The sequence below is a fragment of the Chrysemys picta genome, chromosome 12, assembly GCF_011386835.1.
Source record: "Chrysemys picta bellii isolate R12L10 chromosome 12, ASM1138683v2, whole genome shotgun sequence".
Taxonomy (NCBI): Eukaryota; Metazoa; Chordata; order Testudines; family Emydidae; genus Chrysemys; species Chrysemys picta.
In genome coordinates, this window is record NC_088802.1 from 27,450,556 (window position 1) to 27,474,222 (window position 23,667).

Below are 23,667 nucleotides of genomic sequence, written 5' to 3' on the forward strand. Positions count from 1 at the left end.
AAACACCTGTCAGGAATGATTTAGATAATACTTAGTCCTGCCATTAGTGCAGGGAACTGGACTAGATGACCTCTCGAGGTCCCTTCCAGTCCTATGATTCTCTGATGGAGCAGGGCATAGTGAAATGAACAAGTTGCTCCTACCAGTTCATGTGTTTTTATTCTTTATTTTATCTTTATGTTTAAAAAAAAAAACTAAACAAAAGCACTCCATTTCTATTTTCTTTTTATATTTTTATTAAACCATTTTCCATTAATTTTGTAATTTTAAAAACTTTTCTATTTTTCTTCATTTAAACTCCTGCCCCCCCTCTCTTTCTGTATGTGTGTGTGTGTGTGTGTGTGTGTGTGTGTGTGTGTGTATAGATAGATAGATAGATTTTCTGCTTATTGATTTTTTTTAATCATTTGCCTTTTCCTAATCCCCAGGCCACTTTGTATTTTTTTCAGTTATTTATTTTACATCTCTGGCTAGCAGTATTATTATTTTTTTATATATTTTAAATCACGGCCTATATGGATTGAATATTTGTCATTGTTTTTAGTTTGGTTTGGTTTGCTATTCTTTTCTGGAGAATCTGAGCCAAAGTTTTGTCCACCCAGCTGCTGTTTGCATTCCAGAATTGCTTAGGGCCTATTTCCATCTCCTAGATGTACAAAGACCAGCACCTCAAGCCCCAATCCTGCAAACAGTCAGGCCGATATGGTTTTTGTACTGATAGAACTATATTGTTATCATTAATAATCCTCATCATCATTATGTTTATTGTGGTAGGGCCTAAGGACCAGCCAAGAACGGGGCCCTATTGTGCTAGGTGCGGTACAAACAGAGAAGTTGATAATCCATGCCATGAAGAGCGAACAGTTGAAATAGACCAGACAGACCCAGGGTGAGGGAAGGGGTAGAACACACCAGCAGAGTGAGCAATGGGATGGGAGCAAATGACATGTTAGTGCCAAGGGGTATTTTTTGTTCCGGGACGGGGGCGGGGAGGTGGTTAGTTAGGAGGGGATCAGCTAGATGGGAAGAAAAGGGAAGGGAGAGGGGACATGGAAGGGAAGGGGTAGGGAAGAGGGGGGACAGGGCAGGTGTGGAGTGAAGCCGGTGAAGAGACAGTGAAGATGCGGGAGGGGGGTGGGGGAAGTGTTTGGATCAGAGTCTCGCACAGGGCAGAGGAAGTCCAGTCAAAGCTGCAGTCAGTTCCCTGAATGTCCAAAGGTCACTGCTGTGACTAGAGTCTCTGGCTGGCTCCTCTCTGCAGTTTTCCCTAAAGGTCACATGGCAGGGGGGAGGGGAGGCACCACCTGGGTCCTATGGCCCCCAGAGTTTGTCCGTGTGTGGGGGGGGTCCCTCTGCACAGTTCTGGGTCCAGGGGGTGCTGAGCCACATTTTATCCCCTTCCCCAATCGTAGCCCTGCTTTGGCTGCTTCACTCAGGGACGGTATTTATTTACTAATATGATTATAGTAGTGTTTACGCAGTTATGTGGCTATAAAGGTGCCTTATACCAGGATAGCTTATTCCCCTTCCTGTACGTGAATAAACTGTACCAGTAATATGCACCTTTAGCCCCATAATACTGTGTCCACACTAAGGAGTATTGTACTGCTTTAACTTAGGGTGACCAGACAGCAAATGTGAAAAATCGGGACAGGGGGTGGGGAGTAATAGGAGCCTATATAAGAAAAAGACTCAAAAATCGGGACTGTCCCTATAAAATTGGGACATCTGGTCACCCTACACTGGTAAAGATACAGTGGTACAACTTTCTAGTATAGACAAGACCTTACACCGACTTGCTCCACCAGAAGTCATCTGCTCTGGTGGGAACTTTTGGGGGAGGGTCCCCTGCCTGTGTTATGCAGGTCAGACAAGATGATTAGAAGGGATCAGAAGGGAGTTCTCCTGTTGCTGTAGCTAATCCTCCTCCCCACAAGGCAGTGGCTAGGTCAACCCAGCTGCATCTACACCAAGGGTTAGGTTGACCTAGCGATGTTGCACAGAGCACAACATTTTTCCCACCATGAGCAATCTTGATCTAATTTTGTAGGTGTAGACCAGGCCTATGTGCTTAATGTTTCTCATGTGTCTAATGCGTAGAGTTAAACATGTGCACAAGTGTGGGTGGGACGAGGGCATTCTCCACTAGCAGGCCCAATGGATTAGATGACGCCTGTGCAAAGGAATGACAGACCCCCTCGCACTGCTCTATGAGCTCAGAGGAATTGATGGGCTACCTGCCTATTGATTCCCTCTCTCAAGCAGGCGATGGGTGTAGCCCTGGCTCCATCACCTGGCTGCTCGCTGAGCCAGCATGGGGTGGGGTAGTAATTGATTGCTGCTCTAGGCTAGCTGTAAATTACTCCCCCCTCCAGGAGCAAACAGGGGAGGAATTGTGACTCAGAAGGGTGTGTCTGAGGTGCAATCCCTGGGCTGGCATGACACTGTGGTCAGGGCTAGGCCTAAAGTTACAATCTCGCCTGCCAAAGCCAGGGAAACAAGGCTTACTCAAGGGCTGTGATTTTTCTAAGGAGGCTAAGGCCAGATTTTTAAATGGGTTTAGACATCTAAATACCTTTTAAAATCTGCCCCTGATGGCCTGCCTCCAGCGAGAGGGAGACTTGCTGGTGCTCAGCTGGGTATCAGCTCCCTGACACCCCCCCACCTGTTAGCCACCCAAACAATCTCCTCCGAACTGTGCCAGCCCTTACTTCACCTGGCAGGGTAACAATCAGTGTACCCCCATTCCCAAGTCCCTTTGATGCATCCCCCTGCAGTGTCCAGCCCCTTGTTCCCTCACAGAAATCCTAGGTTGACTGTCCCCAAAGGACCAGCTTGAATGATTCAACTCAGGATCAGCTCCTTGGATGACACTGTGTACTGAGATATATTTATAATGAAAACAACAGTACATTTTTTATCAAAGACCAAGATTCGAGAGATAGTGAGTCAGTATAACGGAAACAGAAGGGTTACATATAAAACAAAATCTATAGGCGCTTTCTAGAGACTAAACTTAAGAGGCTAACCTCCTGTCCAGAGCAGTCTTATCTCACCCAAAGCCTCCTGCAGGGTTTCCAACCAAGTCCAGTTGGCATCCTGTTTTTATGAAAGTAAATGTGCTGCCCGTTAACTTTCTAGGTGCAGGATTAAGGAGTGTGTCTCCTTGCCTTCCTCTTATGTTCCCCAAAATTCATTGTCTGCCCCATAGACAGGACAACCCCCTGGAGTTCATTTTCTGGTCTTGTGTCTCCTGTTGACTTTGTTTGTAAATGGCACTTCCATTGTGTTGGCTTGCAACGCTTGATTTACGCGTGAACGAGGGATACAGGGGTGAATATCCATCCTTGGTCTGGCAGAAACCAGTTTGTCGACCCACCCTTGATACAGGTTCTAGGAACATATTTTCTTTACACATCCATAAGTCTATACATAGAGTCTGTACGCACATTTCACAATGATATTAATGACCAGAGTGATTGTGGCTTTCATTTGAGATCCTACATGACGTTCTTCGGTGAACCAGAATGTATGTATCAGGATATTAGAATAATAGACCCATAGGGCTAGAAGGGACCGCAAGGATCATCTAGTCTAACCCGCTGCCAAGATGCAGGATATTCTTGTAACCTCCTTGACCTGTTGGCATTGAAGGGCTCTTAGGATCATGGGACCATATCCTGGGGTTTGGGCTCCCGACTGTCAGGTTGCTTGGAAGATCCCAGGCGGGTGCAGGTGGTTCAGTTTGGCCCTTTGTGGAGCTGTGGTTCTGATTTGCCAACTTCTGTGCACTGGCTCAAAAGTTGGTTTTGCTGAGGAATGTTGGGTATGTGTTCATAGAGCATAAGGCCAGAAGCAGCCATTAGACCATCCAGTCTGCCTTCCTGCATAACCCAGGCCATTCAGTTTCACCCAGTTACCCCAGCCTTGAGCCCAACAACTGTCCTGAAACCAAAGCATTTGGGACCTCAGGAGACTACACCGTTGTGCCCCAGACAGACACTGGGAGAGACTGAGGTGTTTTGTTGATACTGGGGGCTGGAGGGGAGAGGGTGGCTGCTTTCCAGATGGCACCCGCGCCTACCCTGCCACACAACTAACTCGTGTCCAATCCATGTTTCGCCTAGCGGAGGAGATTGCGATCAGCTGGCCCCGGATAACCGCGTTTGCCGAGTCGCACAGGAGGAGAGGATTGGTCTCTGGTAAGTCGCTGTGGGTGAGGCAGTCAGAGATTGCAGTGCTTTGCTATCCTGGACTCTGCCCCCACCCCTCTGGCTGAGACCCTCGCTACTTTGGGCGGGAGGGAGAGGTGAGGTGGAGTGCTGGGGGGTACGGCAGGTGAAATTCCCCACTCCACAGAGGGCCAGCAGCACAAGGAATGGGGGCGGGGGGGAATGGATGGACTAGCAGGAGCTTAGGTCACAGCTCACTAAGACACCTATCTGTCGCACTAGTCTCACTCCAAGACCCTGATCCTGCAAACGGGTGAACAGGGGCACAGGTAAAAGGATCCAGCAGCATGGATCTGAGGCAGAATTGGGGCCCATATGAGGCTTGCTGAGCTGCAGAGGGCAAAGCACGTGTCAAAAATGCAAACTGCAAAGAACAAGGAAAGGCAGAAGAAAAGTGTTTTTAAATAAATCTTTAACCACACACAGACTAATATGCAAAGGTTGCTAGGTAATTATTTTTCCTTTGCAATTGACCTGTAATAGTCTGTAAATGTAGGGCTGGGATTCACTAGCAGGCTCTCGTTGCTTTGGGCTATTCTGGTGACACAAATCAGCCAGAAACAAAGGTGCTGGTTATGCCAGCTTAGAACTGCATTGCACTGAGTAGAAGCCAGGAAGTTACCGATGAATCTGTCCAGATGCAACCTCAGCAGATGCAACCCCAACAGCATTCATACTACACTAGAATGGGGCCCTAGTCTGAAAAGTGACCACCTTCCTCAACAGCCCTGTTCCTTGTGTGCGTAAGCCAGAGCTGCTGGCTTCACGTAAGTAAGTTCTTACTGCTTTTTACCCCTGCATGGACCTCACTACAGGACTGAGGCCTTGTACGGTGCTATTGTTCTTTATTCCTGCTAGCCCTGAGCCAACCTAGCTCTAGCTCACCCATGATCAACAGCCTTGTGAATTAAATTCTGATTGCACATACATTGTTGTTGGTGAGGTGTAAGGCAATGGAAAAAAAGCTTGGTTTTCAGACTGCAGGCTCACTTTATCCAGCTAAGCATTAAGAAAAAATACATAATATGACTAGCATGGTCTAATGGTTAGAGCACACAGAAGAATTAAGTTTAATCTGGGCTCTGCCACTGACCTTTGGGGTGACTTTGAGCAAATCTCTTCCCTCTCTATCTCTCTTTCCCCTCTCCCGCTTTGTCTTGTGCATTGCAGCAGTGAGCTCGGTGGGCCAAGTCTCTTACTATGTATATGTGCAGCACTGGGCGCCATGGGGCCTTGAACTAATTTTTAATAACTTTAGCTCAACAGATTTCAGCTGAGAAATCAGACACCATAAACATGAGCCCTCTTGGGGCTGTTTTCATGGATCACTTTAATGGTGTGCTAAGTACTCGAAAGTCAGGAATTGCCCATGTGAAGGTTGATCATGCAGCCGTCCCTCTGTTCCCTTTGTGCAAACACACTGCAATCCAGTCTTTAACTTGCTATTTCTCATCAAATACAGTGAAACACACCATTTTTCTGACATTCTTAGATACTTTGGGGTGAGTCAGGTATTTTTTTGTTTGTTTGTTTTTCCTTTTTAATAGATGAGATTTTCACATGTGCTAGGCAGAGCAAGTCATTCTGCAGCTTCACCTGTGTGTGAAATCAGTGTTTTTCAGCGACTGGTCCGTGGACAGGTGCCAGTCCCTGAGATCTCCCTGACACAGTTTAGGAAGGCAGCAAGCCAGTCCCTGGTATCAGCAAGGTTGAGACACACTCTGCTAAATAAAGTGTTTTTCTTTTGAGATAAGTACATTTCCATTCAACTAACACATTCTGCTCTGAAATTCTCTCTTGCAATTTTTAATTCACTGAAACACTGTGTCTTCCTTGCGCAAAGGTGAACAAAGCTGGAATAGCTCTGAAAATAAGCTAGCATAGTAACGTGTCTTGGTTGGTGCGCTTCAGCGTCCCACATAGTCTGCAGTTTCTAATAGACCTGAACAAACTCCCTCACTGGAAAATATGTCTGCAAATGATGGCTTAGCTCTGCCAGCACCCCAGCTGGTGCACATCGCTTTAGCTCCGCTGAAGCCAAACTTTAATTTGAAGTCAGTGGCGCTTTGCCAATTTACACCAGCTGAGGATCTGGCTGAAGATTGTTTTGCAAGCTGTCATCTCCCCTTTGTTTGCAGATAGGTTCTGATTTGCTGTTTTGCAAGTATTCACATCCCTCTCCTTGGCTCTTTGCCTTTCTGTATCGTCGCTACAATGAAATGCGTTAACCCATCTGCCCAGACTTCCTGCTCCACGTTCCTTGTCCATCTGAGTCCGGTGTGATTACAGAAGGCAGTCCTGTCTCTGAATTCTTCTTATAGCTCTATTTCTACCTTTGCGCTGACTTTGTTAACCCTTTGGCTATGCCTATACTAGATGAGTGTTACCAGTGTAGGAATATGGATGTCCTATATTTGCAAAGTGCTCCTAATGTGGACCCAGCTATCCTGGCTAAGATATGTGCTGCCCACCCCTCATGAGCGAAAACAAGTAATACCAGTAAAACCGCGCTTTTGCTTGTGTAGCTGTGTCCACACGACATACTTCTGCCAGCACAGCCCTGCTGGTCAAGGATCACACCTCTTCACGCCCCTGACCGTCATAGCAATGCCAGCGGAAGTCTGTAGTATAGACATAGCCTTTGTTAAGATGCACTGGGAAGATAGTGTGGGACTTCATTTACGGGATCTTACCCATGGCAGGGCAACAAACCTTTCTCCTTTTATGGCTCCATCTAGCTTTCTAAGGCCTGCACATATCTGGACTTTCACTATTGCTTTGTGGTTTAGGCTACAAACTGCCACTGTTAAAAACTATTTATAGGCCATTATTGCCTAGACATCCCATCCAATATCAGAGCTTCTTTGTGCTGGTCACTGCAGAGACACAGTTTCTATCCTAAAGGTCTTACAGTCTCAGTGAAGACCCACAAAAGGGGTATCATTATTGGTGGGGAGCTGAAGGCCAGAGAGATGAAGAGCCTTGGCCAGGGGCAGTGAGCAAGTCCATGACAGAGCTGGCACTTGAATCTAGATCTCCTGAAGGTTAGGCTATGATTACAATGCCAGCCTTCCTGTTGCCCTTCTTTCTCTATTCCTGTTACCTGCTCTACACATGCTGGACTTGGCCAGGGCAGGGCAGAATTCCCCTGGGTTAGGCTGTTGCTGGAGGCGAGCCTCATGCTCTGTGTCACTTCACAATCCTGCCTCTTGCACTCTGTCCGCGCTGCCCCCATCAGCTGGGTTTGTGAGTACCCTGTGACGGGCTCAGTTTGTGCTCTCGCCACACAGTAACCGTGGTAGCTGCAGCCTGTCGTTATTGCCAGAGGCCTCAGCTGGCACATGGCTCTCTTTCTGTAACCAGTTCATCCTGCTGCTTTGTTACAGTGCAGATGAGCCACTCTGGCAGAGCCCATGGGGCTGTGCCAGCTGCTGCTCCTTTCCCTCTCAGAGCCCTATGCACCCCTGGATGGAGGGCCATCCCGAAACCTAGGCACCACTCGAGGGTGGCATGGCTATGATGTGCTCTTCCTCAGCATGGGGGTGGATTTCACCCCATATGGATAAAATCCAGCAGCCACAGGCCTCAAACGGGACACGGCTCTGCTAGCTCTTCTTTGAAGTTGAGCTTAGTTTATCATAATAGTGTTGTTGTAGTCGTGTGGGTCCCAGGATATTGGAGAGACAAGGTGGGGGCGGTGATATATTTTACTGGACCGACTTCTGTTGGAGAGAGAGAGACAAGCTTTTGAACTACACAGAGGTTTTCTTCAGGTCTGTGAAAACTCAAAAGCTTGTCTCTTTCACTAACAGAAGTTGATCCAATACAAGATATTACCTCGCCCACCTTGTCTCTCTGTTATGACAAGACATGCCTGAATCTGCTGTGAGATCAGAGCCTGTTAGTGGTACATTTAAATTAACTTCTGGGCTGCTGGTTCTCCATGCCTGGTGGAAAATAGGAATACAATCTGTTTTACCAACTGAGAAGAGGGCCACATTGTGTCAGGTGCTGTATACACACACATTGCAATCAGAGTTGCGACTGCAGTACAGGTAGCATACTTGCACTAGCTTTAACCTAGCTAGCATGGCTAAAAATAGTAGTAAAGCCAGGTCAGCTCAGACCCCAGTGTGGATTAGCAACACCAGTACGTTGCTTGTAAAACCCATGCTGCTGTGTCTTCACTGTTATTTTTAGCCACGTGGGTGAGATTAAAGCCAGAGATTAAAGTATGTCTACTTGAGCTGCTGTCACACTTCTAGCTGCCGTGGAGACATTCCATAGTGAGAGACACCTACAGTCTAAACCAGGGGTAGGCAACCTATGGCACGTGTGCCAAAGGTGGCACGCGAGCTGATTTTCAGTGGCACTCACACTGCCCGGGTCCTGGCCACCGCTCCGGGGGCTCTGCATTTTAATTTAATTTTAAATGAAGCTTCTTAAACATTTTAAAAACCTTATTTACTTTACATACAACAATAGTTTAGTTATATATTATAGACTTATAGAAAGAGACCTTCTAAAAACGTTAAAATGTATGACTGGCACACGAAACCTTACATTAGAGTGAATAAATGAAGACTCAGCACACCACTTCTGAAAGGTTTAGACCAGGAGTTGGCAACAGACAAAGGTTGGGAGGGGAAAGAGGTGCAGTGACTCACCGCCGGGTCACAGAGCTAGGACTAGAACCCAGGAGAGCCCTTCCTGCCTGTCATGTGCCTCTTGCACCACATCATGCTGCCTTTCAAGAACTGAGGGTTTCTGTTGTCAACAGTGAGAGGCTCAGTCCTGCTCTCATTAACATTATGGGGAGGTTTTTGCCATTGATTTTGGTGAGTGAGATTAAGTGCTACGGCTGTTTCTCTGCAAACAATTAGCCTTGTGCTTTATTTCTGTGGTGGGGCTACTCAAGTGCTTAAAGTTAAGCAAGTGCATACATGTTTGCAAGATCAGGGTCTGTGTTTGTGTGCTAGAATACTACCCTCTATCACCTGATTTAAGTTTACAAAGGAAACAAAGGTATTTTTGTATGTAGCAGGATTCTTCCTTTATGCTTAACATGCCTGTGTTTGTAGAACCTCTGGAGCTGGGGTTCTCACCATGGTTCGGTTGGGGTGTTTTTAACTATGGAAAAGAGGACAGTCTCTTCATAGGAAAGGTTGCAACCACAGTCGCATTGCTAAGGGTGATTTTGATCCCTCTCATAAATCAAAATTCCTTGTGCTTCCACACGATTCAAGTTAATTCTCCTTGGCATGCAGTGCATTCCTGAAATATTTCGTAAGTACTTTCTGACAGGAAAAAAACGAAAAATGGCTCCTTTAGAAAATTTTGGAAAGGGGCTAAGGTTTGTTTGTGCCCAGTAAAATCACACAGCTCCACCAGAGCTGTCCAGAAAGTGGGGGGGATTTCAGCAAATTGGAAGTTGTTCCTCATCCCATTCCATTCCACAATAGTTCCATATTTCATTTTCACAATTTCCTGTGGAATTTTCTACTTACAATACAAGTTGGTTGCAAACTTAACAATGGAGGGAGTCTCGCCTCAGTAAAATGAGCCTTATTTTAGTCCCTCTCTCTAACTTCACCTGGACTAAACCGATCCTTCTGGAATTTCATACAAGTGATCTTATGCCCAAGTAGAAAAATCTCTGGACAATCTGAGACAAAAATGGTAAATCATTGGGGCAATCTGATTCAGAAAATGAAGTGATCTCAGTCCTTTAACGTTTTTCTACCCTTGATTTATCTCATCATATATGATTAGGCCAGACATAGCAATCACTTGGTGAAATCCTCCAGCCTGTATTACGAGAGTTTAGACTAGATGATCACAATGGTCCCTTCTGGTGTTAAGCCCTGTGAATCCAAAATCACTGGACATAAAAACTCCAGATGTGCTTTAATCAGTGCTTTTGGTGAGGAGTGGGGCTGCTAGCTAGTTTGGGTGGCAGGAATTTGGGAACGGGGAGGAATTTAGATTATGATACACTTATATTGAATGGTACCTTACTCCATGAGCGATCCCAGTGAAATTGTTATTGGATTCAGTAATTGGGTGGAATTATACAGGAGGTCAGACTAGATGATTTAATGGGCCCTTCTGGCCTTAACATCTATGAATCTATGCGCAAGCAAACTATGTGTTATAATATGGCTAAATGTAAGTGTATACATCTAGGAACAAAGAATGCAGGCCATGCTTACACGATGGGGGACTCAATCCTGGGAAGTAGTGACTTTGAAAAGAACTTGGGGGTCATGGTGGGTAATCAGCTGAACATGAGTTCCAAGTGCGAAGCTGTGGCCAAAAGGGCTAATGCATCCTTGGATGCATAAACAGGGGAATCTTGAGTAGGAGTAGAGAGGTTATTTTATCTCTGTATTTGGCACTGGTGCAAACACCGCTGGAATATTGTGTCCAGTTCTGGTGCCCACGATTCAAGAAAGAAGTTGATAAATTGGAGAGGGTTCAGAGAAGAGCCGCAAGAATGATCAAAGGATTAGAAAACCTGCCTGCTGGTGATAGACTCAAGGAGCTCAATCTATTTAGCTTAACAAAGAGAAGGTTAAGGGGTTACTTCATCAGACTACAAGTACCTACATGGGGAACATATTTAATAACAGGCTCTTCAGTGTAGCAGAGAAAGGTCTAACATGATCCAATGGATGGGAGATGAAGCTAGACAGATTCAAACTGGAAATAAGGTATACATTTTTAACAGTCAGAGTAATTAGCCATTGGAACAATTTACCAAGGATTGCAGTGGATTCTCCATCACTGACAATTTTTGAATCAAGACTGGGTGCTTTTCTAAAAGGTCTGCTCTAGGAAGTATCTTGGGGAAGTTCTCTGGCCTGTGTTCTACAGGAGGTTAACCTAGATGATCACAAATGGTCCATTCTGGCCTTGGAATCTATGACTCTCTGATTTAATGGGCCATTCTGGTCTTGACTTCATAGATGTTAATGGGACTGTTCACAGCATACAGTGCTACTCAGTAAAGCTGTGAGAATCTGGCCCCTGTTTCTCAAAAGGGTTTCTCGTTACATGTTGGGAGGTGGGTGGCTAGGTGAGGGGAAGCAGTGGGTGGGAGCTGGGGGGGGTGGGGGGAAGAGGGAGGCTGCCAGGGAGGGGAAGGGGTGACGGGAGCAGTCTGGCAGAGCCGGCTCCTGATTTTTTCCATTGTGTTGATGGGTATTTGAATATGTGACAGACCCTCTCCAATTCCCTTCTCCAAAGTTTCCTTTCCTAGACCCAGGGAGTTACTGGATTCTCTCGTTGTTCCAGCAGATGATGGGATGGTGAGTGAGAATGAGGAGGAGGATGCTCAGCAGGGAGGCCTTGAGAAGGTGGATGCCCAAGGGACGATGCCGGGCAAGTCCAAGGGGAGCGCTCCCCAGAGCGCTGATGTGGGGAAGGCCAGCGAGGGCCCGCAGAAAGTAGAAGGACAGCCAAGGAAGCCCTCAGGCAAGAGGCAGGGCAAATCCGCTCACCGTGGTTTCAAGAAGTTCCACCAGCGGAGCCTGCTGGGGCACAGCCGGTGCCATGACTGCGGCAAGAGCCTGGGCTTCGGCTCGGGCTTCAACAAGCGCCCACGGCTGCGCAGCGCCGAGAAGCCCTACAAGTGCAACGAGTGCGGCAAGTGCTTCCGGCTCAGCTCCACTCTCATCACCCACCAGCGTCGCCATGCCAGCGAGAAGCCCTACAAGTGTGCTGACTGCGGCAAGAGCTTCAGTGTGGGCTCGGCCTTCATCCAGCACCAGCGGGTCCACACTGGCGGCGTCAAGCCCTGCCAGTGCAACGTCTGCGGCAAAAGCTTCAGTGCCAGCACCAGCCTGGTCAAGCACCAGAAGCTGCACCTGGAAGAGAAGCCTTACAAGTGCGATGAGTGTGGCAAGGGCTTTAACTGGAACTCGCACTTGGAGCGCCACCGGCGCATCCACACCGGCGAGAAGCCCTACACCTGCCCCGAATGTGGGAAGAGCTTCAGCTGGAGCTCCCACCTGGACCGCCACCGCCGCACCCACTTGGGCGGGGAGAAGGCCTGCAAGTGCACTGACTGCGGTCGCTGCGTTGGCCCCAATGGCACCAAGCCCCAGCGCGGAGCAGGAGGAGGAGCTGCCGCCGCCGCCGAGAAGCCCTACCAGTGCCCCGAATGTGGCAAGGGCTTCAACAAGAGTGCCACATTGGCCAAGCACCGGCGTTCCCACACGGGCGACAAGCCCTACAAGTGCGAGGAGTGTGGCAAGAGCTTCGGGCTGAGCGCCTCCCTGCTGCAGCACCAGCGGAGCCACGCGGCTGGCAAGCCCTACCAGTGCGGCGACTGCGGCAAGAGCTTCGCCTGGAGTTCCCACCTGGACCGGCACCGGCGCATCCACATGGGCGAGAAGCCCTACCGCTGCGGGGACTGCGGCAAGAGCTTCTCGCAGAGCTCCCACCTGGAGCGGCACCAGCGGGTGCACCTGGGCTCAGAGCAGCCCTGCCAGTGCACTGACTGCGGGAAGAGCTTCCTGGCCAGCGCCAAGCGGCGCCGTGTGCTGAGCGGAGAGCGTCCCTGCAAGTGCACTGACTGCGGGAAGAGCTTCCTGTGGGGCTCCCGCGCCAGGCCTTCCCCCGTGGCGGAGAGGACCCACAAATGCACGGAATGCGGGAAGAGCTTCACCTACCGGGCAGAGAACGTCAAGCACCAGGGCACGCAGACGGGCGAGAAGCCCTACACCTGCCCTGAGTGCGGCAAGAGCTTTGGGCAGAACTCGGCCCTGGTGAAGCACCGGCGCATGCACACCGGCGAGAAGCCCTACAAGTGCGGGGACTGCGGGAAGAGCTTCAGCGTCCGCTCCAACCTCATCAAGCACCAGCGCACCCACCTGGGCGAGAAGCCCTACAAGTGCCCTGACTGCGGCAAAGGCTTCATCCAGAAGTCGGACCTGACCAAGCACCGGCGCATGCACACTGGGGAGAAGCCCTACAAGTGCAACGTCTGCGGGAAGTGCTTCAGTGTCAGCTCCAACCTCATCAAGCACCAGCGTATCCATCTGGGTGAGAAGCCCTACCAGTGCTCCGAGTGTGGCAAGAGCTTCATCCAGCGCTCGGAACTCACCATCCACCAGCGCGTGCACACCGGCGAGAAGCCCTACAAGTGCCCTGAGTGTGGGAAGTGCTTCAGCCGCAGCTCCCACCTTAACCGGCACCAGCGCACCCACACTGGCGACAAGCCCTCGCTGCTCTCCGCCACCAAGAACTCCGCTGCTGCCACCGCTAGCAACCCCCTGCAGGCCTCCTCCGCCTTCTCCTCTGCCTCCTTCTCCTCCCCGCTGGGCACCTCCTCCGCCCCCCTCCCCACTCTACCCTCTTTCCCTTCCTCACCCTCACCCATCTCCATCCCCGCCCTCTCCAACAACCCGCTGGATCTGCCCTGGGCCCTGTCCTTCCCATCCCGTGCCTTCCCCCACCCTTCCTTCCCCTCGCCTGCTCCGTCCGGGGCCCCGGCCTCATCACTGATAAACTAACCGCCCCCCACAGCCTCTCTGTTCCCCCTCGCTCCCCCTAATTCTCACCTGCCTCCCTCTTCACCACCTCCATATCTTCCCCCCTCTGCCTTGCCTTTTGCCACCCCTTTCACTCTCCCTGCTCCCAAGACTGTGCAGTTGGCTTCTCCTGCTCTTTCCTCCTTCCCTATTCCTTCTCCTCCTCCAAAATTCACACCATCCACCTCTTCTTCTTCTCTCCCCTCTCCTTTCCCTTCACACGTCTGGCTCCTCCCACTTCCCCTCCCTTCTCGGTGCCTCCAGCTTCCGTGCTGGTGTCCCATCTAACACGACTGCAACTTGCTTCCTGTCCCCAACGTGCTCATCTGACTTGCAGTGCTGGATCAGTTTCCTTGACTCTCTCTTGACCTGCTCCTCACCGCACCCAGTTCCATTTCTGGCCCCTCTTGGGCTCTGAGTTCTTATTCCTCAGTAATCAAGTCACCTCTTTCTATACAGCCCTCTTCCCGCATACCACCTGCCCAGCTTGATGTTCCTCCCATGATCTCCCATCTGTGCCTTCCTTGATGTTCTCAGCCCCTTCCTCATCTCACTACAAATTCACACCGAGAAGTGTGAGATTCATTATTTACAATCCATTAGCCATGGAATCCCTCGCACCTCCATCCTTTCTTGTCTATATCACCATGCCCTGGCTTATGCTTCTATTCCAACTTCCTTGCTATAGGGGGTCTCTGGAGAATATCCTATGATGATGCATATTTCCTCCACTGAAGGTTAATACTCATTCTGTTCTACCATCTTCCTTGTCTAACTCTGCCCATCACCCATCCCTCGATCTAGGTACCATACAGTGCTTATTTCTCCCTGATTATAGCCTAGAGCTAGATGAACAACAGGGAAAGTGATTTGTGAATATGTTCGTGTTCAAATGGGATAAGTCTATTTTGTTCCCCTTTGTGGGATCATATTATTTTGTTACTGTTATTCACAAGTAGAGCTGTTCAGTTTTTTTTTTTTTTTTTTAAGAAAATATTTTTTGACAAAACACGTCCTTTTTCAAAAATGAACAGTTTTGCAAAATCATTTGGGTTTTTGTTTTTTTCAAATTTTTCAATTTTGTTTTTTACAGAAATGTTGCAAATATTTTAGCCTCTTGTTCTTTGAGGTGAGGTGTTTTGTTTTTTTTTTCACTTTTTCATGTCATTTTAGGTTTCCATTTTGTTTTATTTCCATTGCCAATTTTGATTGGTGGGCTTAGTAAAATGCTGGTAATTATTCAAAATCAAAACAAATCTTTCATTGTCAAAATTTTTTCATTTCAGATTCAAACATTCCATTTGCTAAAATTAAGATTTTCAAAAATGAAGACTAATCTATGAAAAAATTCTGAAAATTTAGAAAAAATGAAAATTCAATACCAATTATTAAAAACAAAGGAACAAAAATACTTTTGAAATGTTCACAGTTAAAGAAAAGTTTCAGACAGTTTTATTAATTGGAGTGCCTGCAACTTATTTGTGAAAATGTTCACAAATCCAGAACTTTTCCACAAATTTTCATATTCATATGTATCTGGGGTAGCCGTGTTAGTCTGTATCCACAAAAACAACAAGGAGGCTCCTTAAAGACTAACAGATTTATTTGGGCATAAGCTTTCATGGGATGCATCTAAAGAAGTGAGCTTTTTTACCCACAAAAGCTTATGCCCATATTCATATGTGTTTGTTCGAAGATATGCACTGGAAAGTGTGATATCCCTGTTTACAAAAGTTTCACTCACCTAATCAGGAAGCAGAAACAATACCAAGTGATTTAGGTGACCAATGGCACAAAAGACCCACATAAAAGTAATGTATAGTCAAATTATGCCACTGGCAAACAATCCATACAATATAAATTGTTCACGTAGGTTATTCTGCTGATATTTACAAATCATTGGCGCTGGTGTTCAGCTAGTCTTTGTTGGGGTAAATAATGGAGCTGTATCAGTTTATGCCAGCTAAAGAACTGGCTCCATAAATCTATTGTAGGAACCAGGATTGGTTTGTAAACAACCCACTCACAGAAGAAAGCTAAAATCAAAACAAATATTATTCACAATGAAAAAATTCTATCAGCTCCATTGAAAGCCTCTTGACCTGCCTCTGCTTTCAGTCCTGATCAATATTCCACCTGCCTTCTCCTCTCTCTCTCTCTCTCTCTCTCTCTCTCCATCCAGAACTTTGCTAAGTACTTCAGACAAGGGAAAGAAATCAATGCCATCTGGTAGTAGTCATCTGCCCCTTGACTTCCTGTCCCCCACCCATGCTGCCCCAACTCTCTTCTGAACCCCAGTTCAGTTTGCTCGTCCTTTGACCTGTCCCGATCTCCTTTCAGCTCTTGATTTCCTTTTCTCTAGTTCTCTCCTATACTAAAAAGTTAGATCAACCCAGCTACATTGCTCAAGACTATGAAAAATCCACACCCCGGAGCGACGTAGTTAAGCCGACCTAACTCCCAGTGTAGACAGCACTAGGTTAATGGAAGAATTCTTCCATTGACCTAGCTACCATCTCTCAGGGAGGTGGATTGCCTACACCGAAGGGAGAACCCCTCCTGTCAGCGCATGTTGTGTCTACACTGAAGTGTTGTAGCTGCACTGCTGTAGCATTTCAAGTGTAGAGAATCTGTATTCCTTCCATCAGCCTTCCAGCGTTCACTCCAGCACAGCAGGATCCCAGCTCCCTGACTTCCCTCCCACTCCATCCTTACCCTGTTTCTCTGCCTCTGTTGGCAATTCCACTGTCGTCCTGACTGCCCAGAGTCACCCCCTCAGAATTATTGCAGACTCCAATCTCTCCATTCCCTTCTACCCTATCCTGGCTGTCCCCAGCTCCCAAACGTTCTTCCTCTTACAGCATCTCCTTTTCTTTCCCACTGCTCCCTGGCCCATGCTTTGGCCATGTCTCAACGTGACCACTGCATCCAGCTGCCCTCCAGCCTCCTTGCTTCCCACTTCACGTCCATGCTGACCATCTTCCTTGCTCTCTGCTCCAACTATACCACCCGCCTCCCAGATTCCCATCCCCGCTTCTTCCTGTAGCAGTATTGTACCCCTCGCATCCGATCCCGCAGTCTGTCCCATTTCAGCATTGATTTTGTTGGGACTCAAGCACGTACTCAAATGCTTTGCTGAGCTGGGTCCCTCATCCTCCCCTCCAAGGCTGCATGAGGCTGCTCCAGCCTGCATCCCAGATCTTATCTCCTCCTGTGTCCCACCCCCTTGCTCCATCTTCCTGCCTACATCCCCCTGCCTAATCATGCCCAGTGTGGCCTTCAGCTGTTGGGCCAGAGCCTGAGTTAGTGCAAATCTGCATCATTGGGGCCAACACCAGGTTACGCTAGCTGAGAGGCCGTATCCCATTTTCTCCATTGTGTCCCTTATGGGAAGGTGTAATAAGGAGGGAACGGAGGGGCGTATCCGGGCATTGGATACAAGTTAAACAAGAAAGTAGGAAAGGGTTAAAGCCCCAATCCTGAAACACATAAGCACATGCTTAATTGATACAGTCCCATTGAAATCAGCAGGGCGACTCACAGTGCATAAAGCTAAGCATGAGCAGCGGTGTTTGCAGGCTAAGGGCCTAAATGAATAAACTCAATAATTAAAGTCTATGAATAATCGTAATAATTCAAGAAAAGTGCAAAGAGTTAAAAGACATTTCTGGAAAACCAGTGGAAAAGGATAGGGTTAAACACAACTGTGAAAAATGCTAAAGAGTTAAAAGAAAATCAAAAAAGAAGAAAACAAGGGTTAAAGGAAAAAAACCTAAAACATAGAAAATAAGAAAGTTTTTAAAAAGAAAATAGGGAAGAGTTGAAAAACATATAACTGTAAATGGTTAAAATTAAAATAAATTAGGAAAGGATTTAAATATTAAAGGAATTGCAAGGGGTTAAAAATTAAAAGTAAATGAAAGGTTGAAAATAGAAATAAAAACCAGAATTGGATGGTATTAAAAATAAAATTTGAAATGTTTAAGAGTATAAGAAAATAGATTAAAAAAAAAAAAAAAAAGGAAACCGTAAAAGGTTAAAAAGTTATACAAAAATAGGAAAGCCTTTGTTGGGTTTAGCGTGTGGGTGCTGGTGGCCCGTGATGTACAGGAGGTCAGACTAGATTATCCAGTCGTCCCTTCTCGCCTTAAACTCTGATTACATACAACAAGAAGAGGAAAGTTAAAGAAAACGTGTATTAAAAGAAATAAAAACAAGGCAAAGGTTAAAGATAAAAACAGAGAAAGGGATAAAAATAATTTTTAAAACTAATAGAGAATATTTTAGGCAATGGTTCGAAACATATAAAAACAACCGAAACAAAACAATAGACAATGTGGAAAGGAGGAAACAATAAATGAGAGGAATCAGGTGCGCAGCTGATGATCCGAAGGCATCCAGGCATCGGTGTCCAGTGAAACTGCAGATGCTGATATAGCCTAAACCCTGCAAACGCTCACACACGTGGGGTGAAATTCATCCCTGATATGGAGAACCCCCCATGTGGAGTCACTGAGCTCAGCAACCCTGCAGGCATGCAGGTTGTAACATGAGGCCCCTGGATGAGATGTCAGCAGCTGGAACCCTGGACCTCTGGATCTCAAAGCATGAGCTGAAAGCTGTGCTGCCTGAGCTAAAAGAATTGGCTTTGATAGCTCAACCGAAGGCTGCAGCAGCTCATACATCTTTGTGATCCATCACTAGAGGGGGACAGAAACCACACTGAGTAAGCATGTGTCCCTGATCTCTTTGTGGGAAGGTGCCCTGGAACTAGTGCAAAGGGGCTACCTGTTGCCCTCGTGCAGAGGTTGGAGTAGCAGCTCCAAGGGACCTGAGCAACAGCCAGGGGCGGAGGTGGATGGAGTCTGGATATCCGGACAGAGACTGTAAACTTTACTCACCTGGGTCACCCCGTTAAGCTGGCTGGGACCGTGTGTGAACAGAGTCTCGTGTGTGTGTTTGCAGGATTAGGGTGTGACTGCCAACTACCTTTCTCCCATCTGGTGGCGCTATTTACACCTGTGCAAATGTGGGTGTTAAATATTGTGAATGACCCAGCTGGAGTCCCGGGGCAGGTTCCCCTCTCGCTCACCCTGGTGTAAATCAGGAGTAACCACACTGGAGTTACACTGATGTAAAACTGATGCAACAGAGCTGAGGATCAAGCCCAGTGACTCCCATAGGACTGCTCATGTAATTGGTGCTGGCAAAATAAGCCCCTGGGGAACCCGATACACAGGCAGCTGCTCTCATGCAGATCTTTACTGGCATTCACAGTCAGTGTGGGAGTAATAAAGTTTTAGGGCCAGATCCTCAGCTGCTGGAACCTGGCAGAGCTGCATTGACTTAACTGGAGTTATGCCAATTAAACCAGCTGAGGGACTGGCTGAGGTAACTATTTGCAGGCTCATAGAAGTTCTGGGGGAAAAGACCTGGACGCCTAGCTCAATTTCAGGGCATGTTGGGACAGATCTGGAGTGATCCTGAGCACCTGCAATGATACCACCGCGATGGGCGCTAGAAAAAACCCTGCAGATACACTGGTGCTTGGCAGCTCCCCCTGGATTTGGCCCAGCATTCCGTCATGATGCTGCCGGGAACACCTCCCCATGCTGGTGGAGCAGGGTCCTGCCCTCTCTCCTTCAGATCCTTGCAAAGTGCAGCTGTGCTAGTCCACTGCCCACAAAAGCTTGACTTATTTACTTGTTAATAACAAATGCTGCCCTGCTCTGTGACGCTCCAGTGACTAGTCATCCGGGGAGATACTGGGCCCAAGGCCTGCCAGAGGTCCAAGCACCAGTTTGTTCCTGGACCTCTGGCAAGCTCTGGGCTTGGGGCCAAATTTCCCCCTTTCTCTGCTTTATGCATCTGAGCTGCTGTGTTCTCTTTGTCTCTTAGGTTGTAAGCTCCTTAAAGCAGGGACTGTGTCTTTTTCTGTGTTCTGTGGGGCAAGAGCACATGCTAGCTGCTCAATGTAGAACAAACAGAGACTGTAAGTGCCCTGACTGTGGTGGTGGTGGAGGGGAAGTTGATGGCCTATCAGAGATTCCGTGCAAGAGAGAGAACCATTATTAAATGCCCGGCTGTGGCTGGAGCTCAGATCTTGCAACACACCAGAGGACCCACTCTGGAGAGACACCCTTATAAGTGACCTGACTGAAGGGGAAAGCTTGGGTGAGAGCTCACTCCTTGTTATGCACCAGAGACTCTGCACTGGAGAGAGACCCTATAGATGCCCTGGTGAGGGCTGGCTGCAGTGCATATCAGAGGCATGAGTACCCAGCTGTCTGTCTCTGGATTCAGGGGGCATCAGCAGGTGACCCCACGCTGATTGGTGATCCTCTGACTCCACCCAGCCTAGCAGACCCCAGGTGGGTGAGGGAGAGAGAACCATCCTCCTGTAGCTTCCTGCCCCTGGCTGAAGATTCCCTCCCCATGCCCTGCGGTCCACACTACTCCCACTGCTGGGCCCAGCAGAAGAGGAATGAAGAACCCCAGCCCTCTGGATACGTCTCCCTCATCTTCGAGCCTCGGAACAGGGATGTCGGGCATATCATGCCTTCCCAAGAGGACCTGAGACCCAGTGGCCTTCTGTCTCTTAACACGTCCGTTGCCTGGATCTGTTTCTGGGGTGGCGGTGAGGAGATGGATGTGTCCTCATAACCCCTTTTCTTCCAAATTCTTCCAGGACGCCTGGTGGGTCTCCTCCTGGTGTTCTCCACTGAGCTAAAGGGTAGTCCCTGGTTCCTATGAGAGAAACGGATGGGGACCGAGGTTGAAGGGAGCTGGGGGGGGGGGATGTTTGAGTGTTTGAGGATGGGGGAGATGAGAGTCAGAGTGGGAGGGAGCTGTGGGGTGGGTAGAAATGGATTGAATGTTTGGTGATGCGGGAATGGGAACTAGAGAGGAAGGGAGCGCTGGTTGTGGAGGATCAAATGTTGGGAGGTTATAGGATGAGGAGGAAGGGGCAGGATTGGAGAAATGCTGCCCCTCTATCATTCTCCTCCTCTGCCCTCAAGCCTGCCTCCCTCCACTTCCCCATGCACAGTTTCTTCCCTTCTGTCCCATCTCCTGCTCCGACTTGGGGAGTTTCCCTGTAGCAGTGATTCAGACAAGATAAAGGGAGAACTCTTAAATCAGCAGTTCCTGGGACCTGCTGGATCCAACCTATCCAGCAGGGGAAATATGGGGAGTCAGAGGAGAGATGATGTGGGGGATGGAGGAGATAGGTGTGAGTAACACTCATGAGCATGGGATGAGAGATTCTATTCATGGAAAAATCCTTATTGCAGCATGTGATTAACCTGTGGAACCTGCGGCTGCAGGAAATTACTGGGGCACACAGCTCCACAAAGGCGTCTCCTAGCTCCAGAGTGCAGGCTGGGGCTCTGCATTGTAATAACTGCATGACAGAGAGCTCATTGCCTCCTCCCAGGTGGACCTGCCTTGGACCAGCACCAAGTAAAAGGACAATCTCCCTGAAGGACAGAGAGACAAATGTATCTGATCCTGATCCTACTCCAGGCGGTGGTCCCACCTCTTACAAGTGAAGGTCTTTGTACTATTCAAGAAAGAAGCTGGGGAGATGACCCCCCGATCAGGCCTGAATCCTTCCTGACCCACATCACTGAGGCCAGAGGGAGAAGACGGCCTTGACATTCAGCTGGGCATCTTCCACCCCATCTGCCACAGAGTGCTGGGTGGGGATGACAGAGACTTAACCAGAGACTGTCTCTCTGCCGCACTCATCCCCAGAGGGGATAAAAGCCTCATCTAGGATCAGAGATGCTGGAACCTGCCCGCTGCCTGTGAGAGTGGCTGCCAGCTGACAAGAGGTTAATGCTAAAATATTAGATGGTAATTACTTAACTACAATTTAACTGAGATTTATATATTTTCTAGTATCTGCTTGTTTGCTTTTGTAACTGGCGCCGACTGTCTCTCTCTTTGATTGCCTGTACTTTCTGATCAGCTTGGAAATGTTTTACTGCTTGTGAACAGCAACGTGCCCATTTGTTTTTCTGAAATGCAATGTACTGGATTGAAATTTTTGTGCATTGAGTTGTCACGATGGCTCCGTTTTTATTTTATTTTACTTCATTCTCTTTCTTTCGATGAGTAGTAATAAATTAGAATTTAGTTATCCCAATAGCATAGCATCTCGAGTCCTTTCGTGGGAAAAACCAGGAGAAACTGGCCTTTACCAAAGTGACACGGAGCTTTCCGAAAAGTCACTTGAAGACTTTCGTTCCATTTGAATTAGGGGAAAGAGAAGTTAATGGCTGGGATTGAGGAGCCCAACATTCAATAGGAAATTGGGAAAAATCAGTTAGCAGTACTGCCAACTGGATGTGTTCAGAAACCATCAGTCAGGCCTCAAAAAACCATGTTTTTTGCAAAATAATACATCTTATTACTATGAATTGTTGTGTTACGGTAGTGCCTAGGAGCTGTAGTCATGGGACTGGACTCTATGGTGCCAGGTACTGTACATATTTATTGCTATTTATTGGGTATATTATGGTAGCTCTTAGGAGCCCCAGTCATGGACCAGGACCCCATTGTGTTAGGCACTGTACAAACCTTGGGTTCTTTCTCGTTGTATCCTGGTTTCTGAGGCTTGTAAGTGCCCTGGGTTCACATTTCAAGCTTTTCTCTGCAACCATGAGGGCTAGAAACTTGGCAGGGGTGGGGGGAATGAAAGCTGAGATTCTCACATAATCATGTGATTCCAGCAGCTGCTTTGTGGCCCATGTTATGTGGGATGTCATACGACATGATCCCTTCTGGTCTTACAATCTAAGAGTCACTGTAGTATCTGAGCGCCATCCAAATAGTTATGGATTTATGCTCACAGCACCCCTGGAAGGCAGGGAATCATTGTCTTCATTCAACACAAACCCAGAGAGAGTAAGGTCAGGATTTTTCAAAGTAATCTAGCAAACAGGAGCCGTTATCAGGGGAGTCTGGCGAGGGAATTCTACAGGTGAAGGAGCAGTGACTGTGTGACCTCCTTGGGGTGAGTATGTTGGCTGTTAGTTTGACTGTTGTGCGCTTGCTTGCTGGCCATCTGCTGGCTTAATTGTAGTTCTTACTGAGGATCTAGCATGGTATCCCTTAATCCCTAATCCATTTAGGATTCCTTGACAAGGGTTCAGGGATAACTCAGGGAGAAAGAGGTTTAAAAAGCCAGATTCTAAGTGACAAGAGGAGCTAGCAAATAGGGGAGTTTTGTGAGGGAGTTGGGAGAGGCAGATACACTTAACAAACATACCCTAACCGTAGGCCAATACCGCGCCCCCACCCCCCTCGACAAAACAAAAACAAAGCAAACAAAAACCCTTGCAAGAATAAAAGTGATGCAGGCAGAAGTCCAGCAGCAGAGCAGGGGCTATCCAATTTATTGTCCTGAATGCAACATGTAAGATGATCTGCCTTGTGAGCAGATGGTGTACGTGTGCATTCAGTGCAAGCCACTCATGGCCCTCAAAGACCAAGTACTGGCTCTTGAGGCCAGAGTGGCTGAACTGGAGGAGCTAAGGGAAATAGAGAAGTACATTGATGAAACTTTCTGGACACAGTACAGTGGTCCCACCCCCAGTCTGACAGTCGCTGTGCTGTTGAGGAGGACAAAGGTCTTGGAGAAGGAAAACACCAAGCTGGAGCAGAGAAAAATGAACCCATAGTTGGCACCCCCCAGTGTGTCATGGTATCCTCTCACACTGAGTTATTAGGAAGAGACAGGTAATAGTAATGGGGGATTCGGTTATTAGAAATATATATAGCTGAGTTCAGGGGTGAAAGTAATATTAAACACCAGTTTGGGGGCCCGACTCCAGGCCCCCGGAAGGGATAGGGCATCGGGTGGAAGGGGCAGGGCTGGAGGTCAGCCTCCCCCA

General features: G+C 47.9%; 2 protein-coding genes across 8 annotated transcripts in view; one reads left to right on the forward strand and one right to left on the reverse strand.

Annotated features, from left to right (window-relative positions):
* Positions 1-21,917, forward strand: part of LOC101935239 (zinc finger protein 345-like) — a 42,046-nt gene extending 20,129 nt beyond the window's left edge. For 2 of the 7 annotated variants that reach the window (XM_008176150.4, XM_008176149.4), the window contains exons 3-4: positions 4,128-4,202; positions 11,481-21,917. In XM_008176150.4, coding sequence (XP_008174372.1) covers positions 4,128-4,202; positions 11,481-13,750 — 2,345 coding nt within the window. In that variant the 3' untranslated portion in view covers positions 13,751-21,917. The remainder of the gene's footprint in view (positions 1-4,127; positions 4,203-11,480) is intronic. The other 5 variants (XM_065562317.1, XM_065562316.1, XM_008176152.4 and 2 more) reach the window with 4 other exon arrangements.
* The window catches only part of LOC135974449 (myb/SANT-like DNA-binding domain-containing protein 2), a 103,585-nt gene that overhangs the window by 62,090 nt on the left and 17,828 nt on the right, over positions 1-23,667 (reverse strand). The gene's annotated exons all lie outside the window — the stretch shown is intronic.